The sequence below is a fragment of the Pristiophorus japonicus genome, chromosome 7 (assembly GCF_044704955.1).
Source record: "Pristiophorus japonicus isolate sPriJap1 chromosome 7, sPriJap1.hap1, whole genome shotgun sequence".
NCBI lineage: Eukaryota > Metazoa > Chordata > Chondrichthyes > Pristiophoridae > Pristiophorus > Pristiophorus japonicus.
The window spans coordinates 11,899,016-11,911,364 of record NC_091983.1 but is presented as its reverse complement, the minus strand read 5'-3'; the positions used below and the strand labels follow the sequence as shown (position 1 = coordinate 11,911,364).

At 48.9% G+C, this 12,349-nt stretch overlaps 1 protein-coding gene across 8 annotated transcripts in view; it reads left to right on the top strand.

Moving 5' to 3' along the window:
* shprh (SNF2 histone linker PHD RING helicase) overlaps positions 1 to 12,349 on the top strand; it is a 154,977-nt gene that overhangs the window by 87,683 nt on the left and 54,945 nt on the right. For all 8 annotated transcript variants that reach the window (XR_011593821.1, XM_070884805.1, XM_070884807.1 and 5 more), the window contains one exon: positions 5,160 to 5,267. Coding sequence is in view for 7 of the 8 variants with exons in the window: in XM_070884805.1 (XP_070740906.1) it covers positions 5,160 to 5,267 (108 nt within the window). In the remaining variant the exon portion in view is untranslated. The remainder of the gene's footprint in view (positions 1 to 5,159; positions 5,268 to 12,349) is intronic.

The following is a 12,349-nucleotide window of genomic DNA, read 5'->3' as shown; positions in this document are numbered from 1 at the left end:
GAGGTGTTCCCTGCTTGTCCTCGACTGGGCAGATGGAGCCTCAGTTTAACATCTCATCTGAAAAATGTTTCCTCTGACGAGGCAGCACTCTCAGTACTGCTGGAATGTCAGCCTAGATTACGTGTTCGTGGATTTAAACTCCATATCCGGTATGGACCACCGACGCAAAAGCTCTCGAGGAAGGCTGAAGTCGTATCATTCTCAAATTTGCTGATGGCGGAAGAAAATGGACAAGCTGTAGGCTAAGTTTAGCGAATGGGCCTGTGTGTGGCTTATGTGGACAAATGCAACGTCACACACATGGAGTCAGGAAACTGTAGGCTTGCCCATACCATGCAGGGGAGCATCTGGCCAGGACACGGGATAACTCCCCTGCTCTTCTTCGAAATAGTGCCATGGGATCGTTTACGTCCATCATCATAAGCAGTTCCTCAAAACGAGGATGACTTGCTTCCACGCCAAAAAAGGATGAGTTCACAGGTATTTCAATGAAGGACCTAATATTCCAGGTCCTGAACTACATCTTGAAGGGTGGAAGATGCCTGTGCGTGGATTTGTTTTAACGTGTGGTGGCCGTTGCACACCAGCCATCACACGGGCTTGCCAGAGCTCGGACTTGGTCCAGTGGCAAGGGTTATCCAAGATGACTGGAGACCTGCTCTGCTGCATGGACCTAGTGCGCACATATATCGCAGTGTGGGCTGGCCCGTGCTGCCCCTGGGTCCCTGGCCCCGAACTTACGCCCCTGCTGGGCCTCGATCACATCCCTCCACAGTCTCTCGCCGCTCCTGCTGTATCTGCCCACGCTCCAATCACCGACCTGGACCTGATGACGTCACTCTTCGCTGCGGTCGTCCTCCTGCTCGCGCTGTTCCCGGGTTTATGTCCACCTGAGCGATAAATCAGGGTCTCAGTTTAACGTCTCATTTGAAAGACGGCCCTTCCGATAGTGCAGCACTCCTTCAGCACTACACTGGAGCGTCAGCCTAGATTCATGTGCTCAAGTCCCTGAAATGGAACTTGAACCCACAACCGTCTGGCTCAGGCGAGGGTGCTACCCACTGAGCCACAACTGACACTATACATTTACAAGCAGCTACAAACTCCTGATTGACTTCAGCATATGTGCATACAGCAATTAGACCTGTGGCCTTAATGAGACAAGCTAAATTAGACACCAGGCAGAAAATGCTGATAAACATTCAGCGGGTCAGGTAGCATCTGTGGAGAGAGGCACAGAGTTAACCTTTCAGGTCGATGACTTTTCATCAGTTTCAGTGTTCCAGCAACCACAGCACTTGCTTTTAGATTAGACTCACCCCTGCAGCAGAGCAATGCAACATGCAAATCTCCTATCCTTATGAAACCGCATCCCATGAGTAACAACGAGCATTACAGGGATAATTCCACAAACAAACTCCCAGCAGGAAGCCAGCTTCTTGCCTGCATACAGTGGCACCACGAGTCCCGGCCACAATGGAGATGATTGGGTAATTCCCCCGTTAATCAGGCTTTGAATCTGCTGTAAGTGACTGGGATTGATTTTACATGCAGAGTTTGTATGTAACTAATCTCCGTTCACTGCAATTGGCTGGAGATATCACCCTGCTTTTATTGAGAAACGCTGTTGCAGTTCCAGAGGGAAGCAAACAGATTAGACCTAGATTGATGGAGGTAGATGAATACAGAAACTAGATGTTACGTAGAGAGCAGGGTCTGGGAGATGTTGGGATACAGAGCAGGTACTGGGAGATGTTACAATACAGAGCAGGGACTGGGAGATGTTGGGATACAGAGCAGGGACTGGGAGATGTTGGGATACAGAGCAGGGCCGGTAGATATTAGGTACAGAGCAGGGACTGGGAGATGTTGGGATACAGAGTAGGGCCGGTAGATTTGAGGTACAGAGCAGGGTCTGGGAGATGTTATGTACAGAGCAGGGACTGGGAGATGTTGGCACACAGAGCAGGGTCTGGGAGATGTTACGTACAGATTAGGGCCTGGGAGATGTTGGGATACAGAGCGGGGTCTGGGAGATGTTGGGACACAGAGCAGGGTCTGGGAGATGTTACGTACAGAGTAGGGACTGGGAGATGTTGGGATACAGAGCAGGGACTGGGAGATGTTACGTAGAGAGCAGGGTCTGGGAGATGTTGGGATACAGAGCAGGGTCTGGGAGATGTTGCGATACAAAGCAGGGTCTGGGAGATGTTGGGATACAGAGCAGGGTCTGGGAGATGTTGGGACACAGAGCAGGGCCGGTAGATGTTAGGTACAGAGCAGGGTCTGGGAGATGTTACGTTCAGAGCAGGGACTGGGAGATGTTGGGATACAGAGCAGGGACTGGGAGATGTTGGGACACAGAGCAGGGACTGGGAGATGTTACGTACAGAGCAGGGACTGGGAGATGTTGGGATACAAAGCAGGGTCTGGGAGATGTTGGGATACAGAGCAGGGTCTGGGAGATGTTACGTACAGAGCAGGGACTGGGAGATGTTGGGATACAAAGCAGGGTCTGGGAGATGTTGGGATACAGAGCAGGGTCTGGGAGATGTTGGGACACAGAGCAGGGTCTGGTAGATGTTAGGTGCAGAGCAGGGTCTGGGAGATGTTACGTACAGAGCAGGGACTGGGAGATGTTGGGATACAGAGCAGGGACTGGGAGATGTTGGGATACAGAGCAGGGACTGGGAGATGTTGGGACACAGATCAGGGACTGGGAGATGTTACGTACAGAGCAGGGACTGGGAGATGTTACGTACAGAGCAGGGACTGGGAGATGTTGGGATACAGAGCAGGGACTGGGAGATGTTACGTACAGAGCAGGGACTGGGAGATGTTGGGATACAGAGCAGGGACTGGGAGATGTTGGGATACAAAGCAGGGACTGGGAGATGTTGGGATACAGAGCAGGGACTGGGAGATGTTGGGATGCAAAGCAGGGACTGGGAGATGTTGGGATACAGAGCAGGGTCTGGGAGATGTTGGGACACAGAGCAGGGACTGGGAGATGTTACGTACAGAGCAGGGACTGGGAGATATTACGGTACGGAGGTATTTGCTGTTGCGTATACCTATGTTACAACAGTGACATTTTCGCCGTACTTCCGCATCACTTGCACCATAATTGCAGAGGAAATTCCTGGCCAAAATGTGCTGAAATTGTCCTGTGCCTGGTAATCTAAAGCACAAGCACTGTTAGTGTTAGTGACAGTGGGTTGGCGTGCGGTTTTTTTTGACAGCAGAGTTTTTGTCCTGTGTTAAGGAAGGAAAACAACTGTTTCACCGACTTAACATGGACAGTGTGGTCGATTGCTTAGCCCATGCGCCAGGCAGAATTTTCTCTCAAAATACTTTTTTGTAGTTGTAAATAGCATTATATTAATGCAGCCATGCTAGTTTTGTCTCAAACTAGTTAAAAGAAAGTGCACAATTGAAAATTAAAAAAACAATCGAATCATAGAATGATGATCGCACGGAAGGAGGCCATTCGGCCTATCAAGCCTGTGCCAGCTCTCTGCAAGAACACCTCAGCGAGTCCCACTCCCCCTCCCTTTCCCTGAAGCCCTGCACAATTTTTTCTTCAGATACTTATTCAACTCCCCTTTGAAACCCACAATTAAATCTGCCTCCACCACCCTTTCAGGCAGTGAATTCCAGATCCTAACCACTCGCTGCGTAAAAATGTTTTTTCTTACGTGGCCTTTGGTTCTTTTGCCAATCACCTTAAATCTGTGTCCTCTAGTTCCCGACCCTACTGCCAGTGGGGACAGTTTCCCTATCTACTCTGTCCAGACCCTTCATGATTTTGAACTCCTCTTTAAAATCTCCTCTCAACCTTCTCTGCTCTAAGAACAACCCCAGCTTCTCCAGTCTATCCACGTGACTGAAGTCCCTCATCCCTGGAATTATTCTTGTAAATCTTTTCTGCACCCTCATTAAGGCCTTCACATCCTTCCTAAAGTGCGGTGCCCAGAATTGGACACAATACTCCAGTTGGGACCGAATCAGTGTTTTAGACAGATTCATCATAATATCCACAGTTTTGTACTCTATACCTCTATTCATGAAGCCCAGGATCCCGTAAGCTTTTTTAACTGCTTTCTCAACCTGCCCTGCCACCTTCAATGATTTGTGCACATATACCACCAGGTCTATCTGCTCCTGCACCTCCTTTAGGTTTGTACCCTTTAGTTTACATTTCTTCTCCTCATTCTTTCGACCAAAATGTATCACTTCGCACTTTTCTGCATCAAGTTCCATCTGCCACGTTCCCGCCCATTCCAGCAGCCTGTCTATGACCTCTTGAAGTCTATCACTATCCTCCTCACTGTTCACTATACTTCCAGGTTTTGTGTCATTTGCAGATTTTAAAATTGTGCCCTGTACACCCACATCCAAGTCATTAATATATATCAATAAAAGCAGTGGTCCTGGTACTGACCCCTGGGAAACAGCCCTGTATCCCTTCCTTCAGTCCGAAAAACAACTGTTCACCACGACTCTGTTTCCTGCTGCCACTGTCTTCTATGACTTCAATCTCCTGACCAACTTTGCTTTCTATCACTCGCTGCTTGTACCCAGGGGTGGTTGACTGTGCGCTTCCTGGGAGGGTTCTGTGCACTGAAATGGAAGCAGTTACACAGGGCTCAGCCTGGACCAAGTGGGAGATTTGAGTTGAGGCCTGGTACTCGACTGGTCTTCCAGGTTCCCAATTCAGCGGCTCCCAGACCATTTCAGTATAGTGACTGCTGCATTGGTGCGGAGGGAGGCTTCGGGACACCACCCACATTACCCATATAACCTACACCAGCGGTGCGGCACCGCACGTGAATGGAGACCAAAAATCACCACTGCCAAGTTCGGGCAGCATCCAAGCTGGTTTGTGATTTTCAGCCACCCATCTGGGAATGTACCCTGCTCAGCAATGTTCCCTGTCATTTCATTTTTGGTACGCGAGCACTTTAACTGGCTGCGCGGCCCGTTCAGTATTTCGCGCATGCGTGGTTATTAGCGTTGTAAAGGCGGCTGCTCTAATGATGGTCTGGAAGATGTGACCTGACACTGGGATGGAGAGCCACTGGCAATAGGTTGGCAAGATTTTCTCAAGGCTCATATCAATATGATCTTGAATATTGCTTCTCTTTCATCATACACAGGCTGAGCAACTGAAACAGCAATACATGAGCAAATCAGACTCGGAGGTTTCTGCCGCACATCAAGCCTTGCAGACAGTTCAGCAAAACATCCGTGAACTACAGCGCCAGGTAAACAGTCCCATACAGCGCCAGGTAAACAGTCCCATACAGCGCCAGGTAAACAGTCCCATACAGCACCAGGTAAACAGTCCCATACAGCACCAGGTAAACAGTCCCATACAGCACCAGGTAAACAGTCCCATACAGCACCAGGTAAACAGTCCCATACAGCGCCAGGTAAACAGTCCCATACAGCGCCAGGTAAACAGTCCCATACAGCACCAGGTAAACAGTCCCATACAGCACCAGGTAAACAGTCCCATACAGCACCAGGTAAACAGTCCCATCCAGCACCATGTAAACAGTCCCATACAGCACCAGGTAAACAGTCCCATACAGCACCAGGTAAACAGTCCCATACAGCACCAGGTAAACAGTCCCATACAGCACCAGGTAAACAGTCCCATACAGCACCAGGTAAACAGTCCCATACAGCACCAGGTAAACAGTCCCATACAGCACCAGGTAAACAGTCCCAAAAGCACCAGGTAAACAGTCCCATACAGCACCAGGTAAACAGTCCCATACAGCACCAGGTAAACAGTCCCATACAGCACCAGGTAAACAGTCCCATACAGCACCAGGTAAACAGTCCCATACAGCACCAGGTAAACAGTCCCATACAGCACCAGGTAAACAGTCCCATACAGCACCAGGTAAACAGTCCCATACAGCACCAGGTAAACAGTCCCATACAGCACCAGGTAAACAGTCCCAGACAGCACCAGGTAAACAGTCCCATACAGCACCAGGTAAACAGTCCCATACAGCACCAGGTAAACAGTCCCAGACAGCACCAGGTAAACAGTCCCATACAGCACCAGGTAAACTGTCCCAGACAGCACCAGGGAAACAGTCCCATACAGCACCAGGTAAACAGTCCCAGACAGCACCAGGTAAACAGTCCCATACAGCACCAGGTAAACAGTCCCATACAGCACCAGGTAAACAGTCCCATACAGCACCATGTAAACAGTCCCATACAGCACCAGGTAAACAGTCCCATACAGCACCAGGTAAACAGTCCCATACAGCACCAGGTAAACAGTCCCATACAGCACCAGGTAAACAGTCCCATACAGCACCAGGTAAACAGTCCCATACAGCACCAGGTAAACAGTCCCATACAGCACCATGTAAACAGTCCCATACAGCACCAGGTAAACAGTCCCATACAGCACCAGGTAAACAGTCCCATACAGCACCAGGTAAACAGTCCCATACAGCACCAGGTAAACAGTCCCATACAGCACCAGGTAAACAGTCCCATACAGCACCATGTAAACAGTCCCATACAGCACCAGGTAAACAGTCCCATACAGCACCATGTAAACAGTCCCATACAGCACCAGGTAAACAGTCCCATACAGCACCAGGTAAACAGTCCCATACAGCACCAGGTAAACAGTCCCATACAGCACCAGGTAAACAGTCCCATACAGCACCAGGTAAACAGTCCCATAGAGCACCAGGTAAACAATCCCATACAGCATCATGTAAACAGTCCCATACAGCACCAGGTAAACAGTCCCATACAGCACCAGGTAAACAGTCCCATACAGCACCAGGTAAACAGTCCCATACAGCACCAGGTAAACAGTCCCATACAGCACCAGGTAAACAGTCCCATACAGCACCATGTAAACAGTCCCATACAGCACCAGGTAAACAGTCCCATACAGCACCATGTAAACAGTCCCATACAGCACCAGGTAAACAGTCCCACACAGCACCAGGTAAACAGTCCCACACAGCACCAGGTAAACAGTCCCATACAGCACCATGTAAACAGTTGCATACAGCACCATGTAAACAGTCCCATACAGCACCATGTAAACAGTCCCATACAGCACCAGGTAAACAGTCCCATACAGCACCAGGTAAACAGTCCCATACAGCACCAGGTAAACAGTCCCATACAGCACCAGGTAAACAGTCCCATACAGCACCAGGTAAACAGTCCCATACAGCACCATGTAAACAGTCCCATACAGCACCAGGTAAACAGTCCCATACAGCACCAGGTAAACAGTCCCATACAGCACCAGGTAAACAGTCCCATACAGCACCAGGTAAACAGTCCCATACAGCACCAGGTAAACAGTCCCATACAGCACCAGGTAAACAGTCCCATACAGCACCAGGTAAACAGTCCCATACAGCACCAGGTAAACAGTCCCATACAGCACCAGGTAAACAGTCCCATACAGCACCAGGTAAACAGTCCCATACAGCACCAGGTAAACAGTCCCATACAGCACCAGGTAAACAGTCCCATACAGCACCATGTAAACAGTCCCATACAGCACCAGGTAAACAGTCTCATACAGCACCAGGTAAACAGTCCCATACAGCACCAGGTAAACAGTCCCATACAGCACCAGGTAAACAGTCCCATCCAGCACCATGTAAACAGTCCCATACAGCACCAGGTAAACAGTCCCATACAGCACCATGTAAACAGTCCCATACAGCACCAGGTAAACAGTCCCATACAGCACCAGGTAAACAGTCCCATACAGCACCAGGTAAACAGTCCCATAGAGCACCAGGTAAACAATCCCATACAGCATCATGTAAACAGTCCCATACAGCACCAGATAAACAGTCCCACACAGCACCAGGTAAACAGTCCCACACAGCACCATGTAAACAGTTGCATACAGCACCATGTAAACAGTCCCATACAGCACCAGGTAAACAGTCCCATACAGCACCAGGTAAACAGTCCCAGACAGCACCAGGTAAACAGTCCCAGACAGCACCAGGTAAACAGTCCCAGACAGCACCAGGTAAACAGTCCCAGACAGCACCAGGTAAACAGTCCCATACAGCACCAGGTAAACAGTCCCATACAGCACCAGGTAAACAGTCCCATACAGCACCAGGTAAACAGTCCCATACAGCACCAGGTAAACAGTCCTGTACACCAGGTAAACAGTAAGTATTCCAAATGCCTTCTTAACCACCTTATGTACCTGGCCTGTTACCTTTAGGGATTTGTGGACCTGCATTACAAGGTTCTTTTCATCCTCTACACTTTTCAGTGTTGTACAGTTTAATATTTATTCCCTTGCCTTGTTTGACCTCCCTAAATGCGTTACCTTACACTTCGATGGATTGAATTCCATTTACTAGTGTTCCGCCCTCCTGCAATACATTGATATCTTCCTGCGGTGCGCAGCTCTCTTCTTCATTATCAACCACACAGCCTATTTTAGTATCATCTGCAAACTCCTTAATCATACCCCCAACATTCTAGTCCAAGTCATTGATATATACCACAAAAAGCAAGGGACCCAGCACTGAGCCCTGCGGAACCCCACTGGAAACATCCTTCCAGTCACAAAAACATCCATCAACCATTACCCTTTGCTTCCTGCCTCTCGCCAATTTTGGATCCAACTTGCCACTTTGCCCTGGACCCCATGGTCTTTTACTTTTGTGACCAGTCTGCCATGTGGGACCTTATCAAAAGCTTTGCTAAAGTCCATAAATACTGCATCATACGCACTGCCCTCATCGGGCTGGGGCAATGTTACTGGGTTGGGGTAATGTTACTGGGCTGGGGTAATGTTACTTGGCTGGTGTAATGTTACTTGGCTGGTGTAATGTTACTGGGCTGGGGTAATGTTACTGGGTTGGGGTAATGTTACTGGGCTGGGTTAATGTTACTGGGCTGGGGTAATGTTACTGGGTTGGGGTAATGTTACTGGGCTGGGGTAATGTTACTGGGCTGGGGTAATGTTACTGGGCTGGGGTAATGTTACTGGGCTGGGGTAATGTTACTGGGCTGGGGTAATGTTACTGGGTTGGGGTAATGTTACTGGGCTGGTGTAATGTTACTGGGTTGGGGTAATGTTACTGGGCTAGGGTAATGTTACTGGGCTGGGGTAATGTTACTGGGGTAATGTTACTGGGCTGGGGTAATGTTACTGGGCTGGGGTAATGTTACTGGGTTGGGGTAATGTTACTGGGGTAATGTTACTGGGTTGGGGTAATGTTACTGGGGTAATGTTACTGGGTTGAGGTAATGTTACTGGGCTGGGGTAATGTAACTGGGGTAATGTTACCGGGGTAATGTTACAGGGCTGGGGTAATGTAACTGGCGTAATGTTACTGGGCTGGGGTAATGTTACTGGGCTGGGTTAATGTTACTGGGCTAGGGTAATGTTACTGGGTTGGAGTAATGTTACTGGGGTAATGTTACTGGATTGAGGTAATGTTACTGGGCTGGGGTAATGTTACTGGGGTAATTTTACTGGGCTGGGGTAATGTAACTGGGGTAATGTTACCGGGGTAATGTTACAGGGCTGGGGTAATGTAACTGGCGTAATGTTACTGGGCTGGGGTAATGTTACTGGGCTGGGTTAATGTTACTGGGCTAGGGTAATGTTACTGGGTTGGAGTAATGTTACTGGGGTAATGTTACTGCGTTGAGGTAATGTTACTGGGCTAATGTTACTGGGCTGGGGTAATGTAACTGGGGTAATGTTACTGGGCTGGGGTAATGTTACTGGGCTGGGCTAATGTTACTGGGGTAATGTTACTGGGTTGGGGTAATGTTACTGGGGTAATGTTACTGGGTTGAGGTAATGTTACTGGGCTGGGGTAATGTTACTGGGTTGGGGTAATGTTGCTGGGGTAATGTTACTGGGCTGGTGTAATGTTACTGGGCTGGGATAATGTTACTGGGCTGGAGTAATGTTGCTGGGGTAATGTTACTGGGCTGGGGTAATGTTACTGGGCTGGTGTAATGTTACTCGGCTGGGGTAATGTTACTAAGCTGGTGTAATGTTATTGGGCTGGTGTAATGTTACTGGGCTGGGATAATGTTACTGGGGTAATGTTACTGGGCTGGGGTAATGTTACTGGGCTGGGGTAATGTTACTGGGCTGGGTTAATGTTACTGGGCTGGGTTAATGTTACTGGGCTGGGGTAATGTTACTGGGTTGGGGTAATGTGGCTGGAGTAATGTTACTGGGCTGGGGTAATGTTACTGGGTTGAGGTAATGTTACTGGGCTGGGGTAATGTTACTGGGCTGGGGTAATGTTACTGGGGTAATGTTACTGGATTGAGGTAATGTTACTGGGCTGGGGTGATGTTACTGGGGTAATGTTACTGGGCTGGGGTAATGTAACTGGGGTAATGTTACTGGGCTGGGGTAATGTTACTGGGGTAATGTTACTGGGCTGGGGTAATGTTACTGGGGTAATGTTACTGGGCTGGGGTAATGTTACTGGGGTAATGTTACTGGGCTGGGGTAATGTTACTGGGGTAATGTTACTGGGCTGGGGTAATATTACTGGGCTGGGGTAATGTTACTGGGGCAATGTTACTGGGCTGGGGTAATGTTACTGGGTTGGGGTAATGTTGCTGGTGTAATGATACTGGGCTGGGGTAATGTTACTGGGCTGGGGTAATGTTACTGGGCTGGGGTAATGTTACTGGGCTGGGGTAATGTAACTGGGGTAATGTTACTGGGCTGGGGTAATGTAACTGGGGTAATGTTGCTGGGGTAATGTTACTGGGTTGGGGTAATGTTACTGGGGTAATGTTACTGGGTTGAGGTAATGTTACTGGGCTGGGGTAATGTTACTGGGTTGGGGTAATGTTGCTGGGGTAATGTTACTGGGCTGGTGTAATGTTACTGGGCTGGGATAATGTTACTGGGCTGGAGTAATGTTGCTGGGGTAATGTTACTGGGCTGGGGTAATGTTACTGGGCTGGTGTAATGTTACTCGGCTGGGGTAATGTTACTAAGCTGGTGTAATGTTATTGGGCTGGTGTAATGTTACTGGGCTGGGATAATGTTACTGGGGTAATGTTACTGGGCTGGGGTAATGTTACTGGGCTGGGGTAATGTTACTGGGCTGGTGTAATGTTACTGGGCTGGGTTAATGTTACTGGGCTGGGGTAATGTTACTGGGTTGGGGTAATGTGGCTGGAGTAATGTTACTGGGCTGGGGTAATGTTACTGGGTTGAGGTAATGTTACTGGGCTGGGGTAATGTTACTGGGCTGGGGTAATGTTACTGGGGTAATGTTACTGGATTGAGGTAATGTTACTGGGCTGGGGTGATGTTACTGGGGTAATGTTACTGGGCTGGGGTAATGTAACTGGGGTAATGTTACTGGGCTGGGGTAATGTTACTGGGGTAATGTTACTGGGCTGGGGTAATGTTACTGGGGTAATGTTACTGGGCTGGGGTAATGTTACTGGGGTAATGTTACTGGGCTGGGGTAATGTTACTGGGGTAATGTTACTGGGCTGGGGTAATATTACTGGGCTGGGGTAATGTTACTGGGGCAATGTTACTGGGTTGGGGTAATGTTGCTGGTGTAATGATACTGGGCTGGGGTAATGTTACTGGGCTGGGGTAATGTTACTGGGCTGGGGTAATGTTACTGGGCTGGGGTAATGTAACTGGGGTAATGTTGCTGGGGTAATGTTACTGGGCTGGGGTAATGTTACTGGGTTGGGGTAATGTTACTGGGGTAATGTTACTGGGTTGAGGTAATGTTACTTGGCTGGGGTAATGTTACTGGGGTAATGTTACTGGGCTGGGGTAATGTTACTGGGCTGGGGTAATGTTACTGGGCTGGGGTAATGTTACTGGGTTGGGGTAATGTTACTGGGGTAATGTTACTGGGTTGAGGTAATGTTACTGGGCTGGGATAATGTTACTGGGGTAATGTTACTGGGCTGGGCTAATATTACTGGGGTAATGTTACAGGGCTGGGGTAATGTAACTGGGCTGGGGTAATGTTACTGAGGTAATGTTACTGGGCTGGGGTAATGTAACTGGGGTAATGTTACTGGGCTGGGGTAATGTTACTGGGGTAATGTTACTGGGCTGGGGTAATGTTACTGGGCTGGTGTAATGTTACTGGGCTGGGGTAATGTTACAGGGGTAATGTTACTGGGTTGGGGTAATGTTACTGGGTTGGGGTAATGTTACTGGGTTGGGGTAATGTTGCTGGGCTGGGGTAATATTGCTGGACTGGGGTAATGTTGCTGGGCTGGGGTAATGATATTGGGCTAGGGTAATGTTACTGGGCTGGGGTAATGTTACTGGGCTGGGTTAATG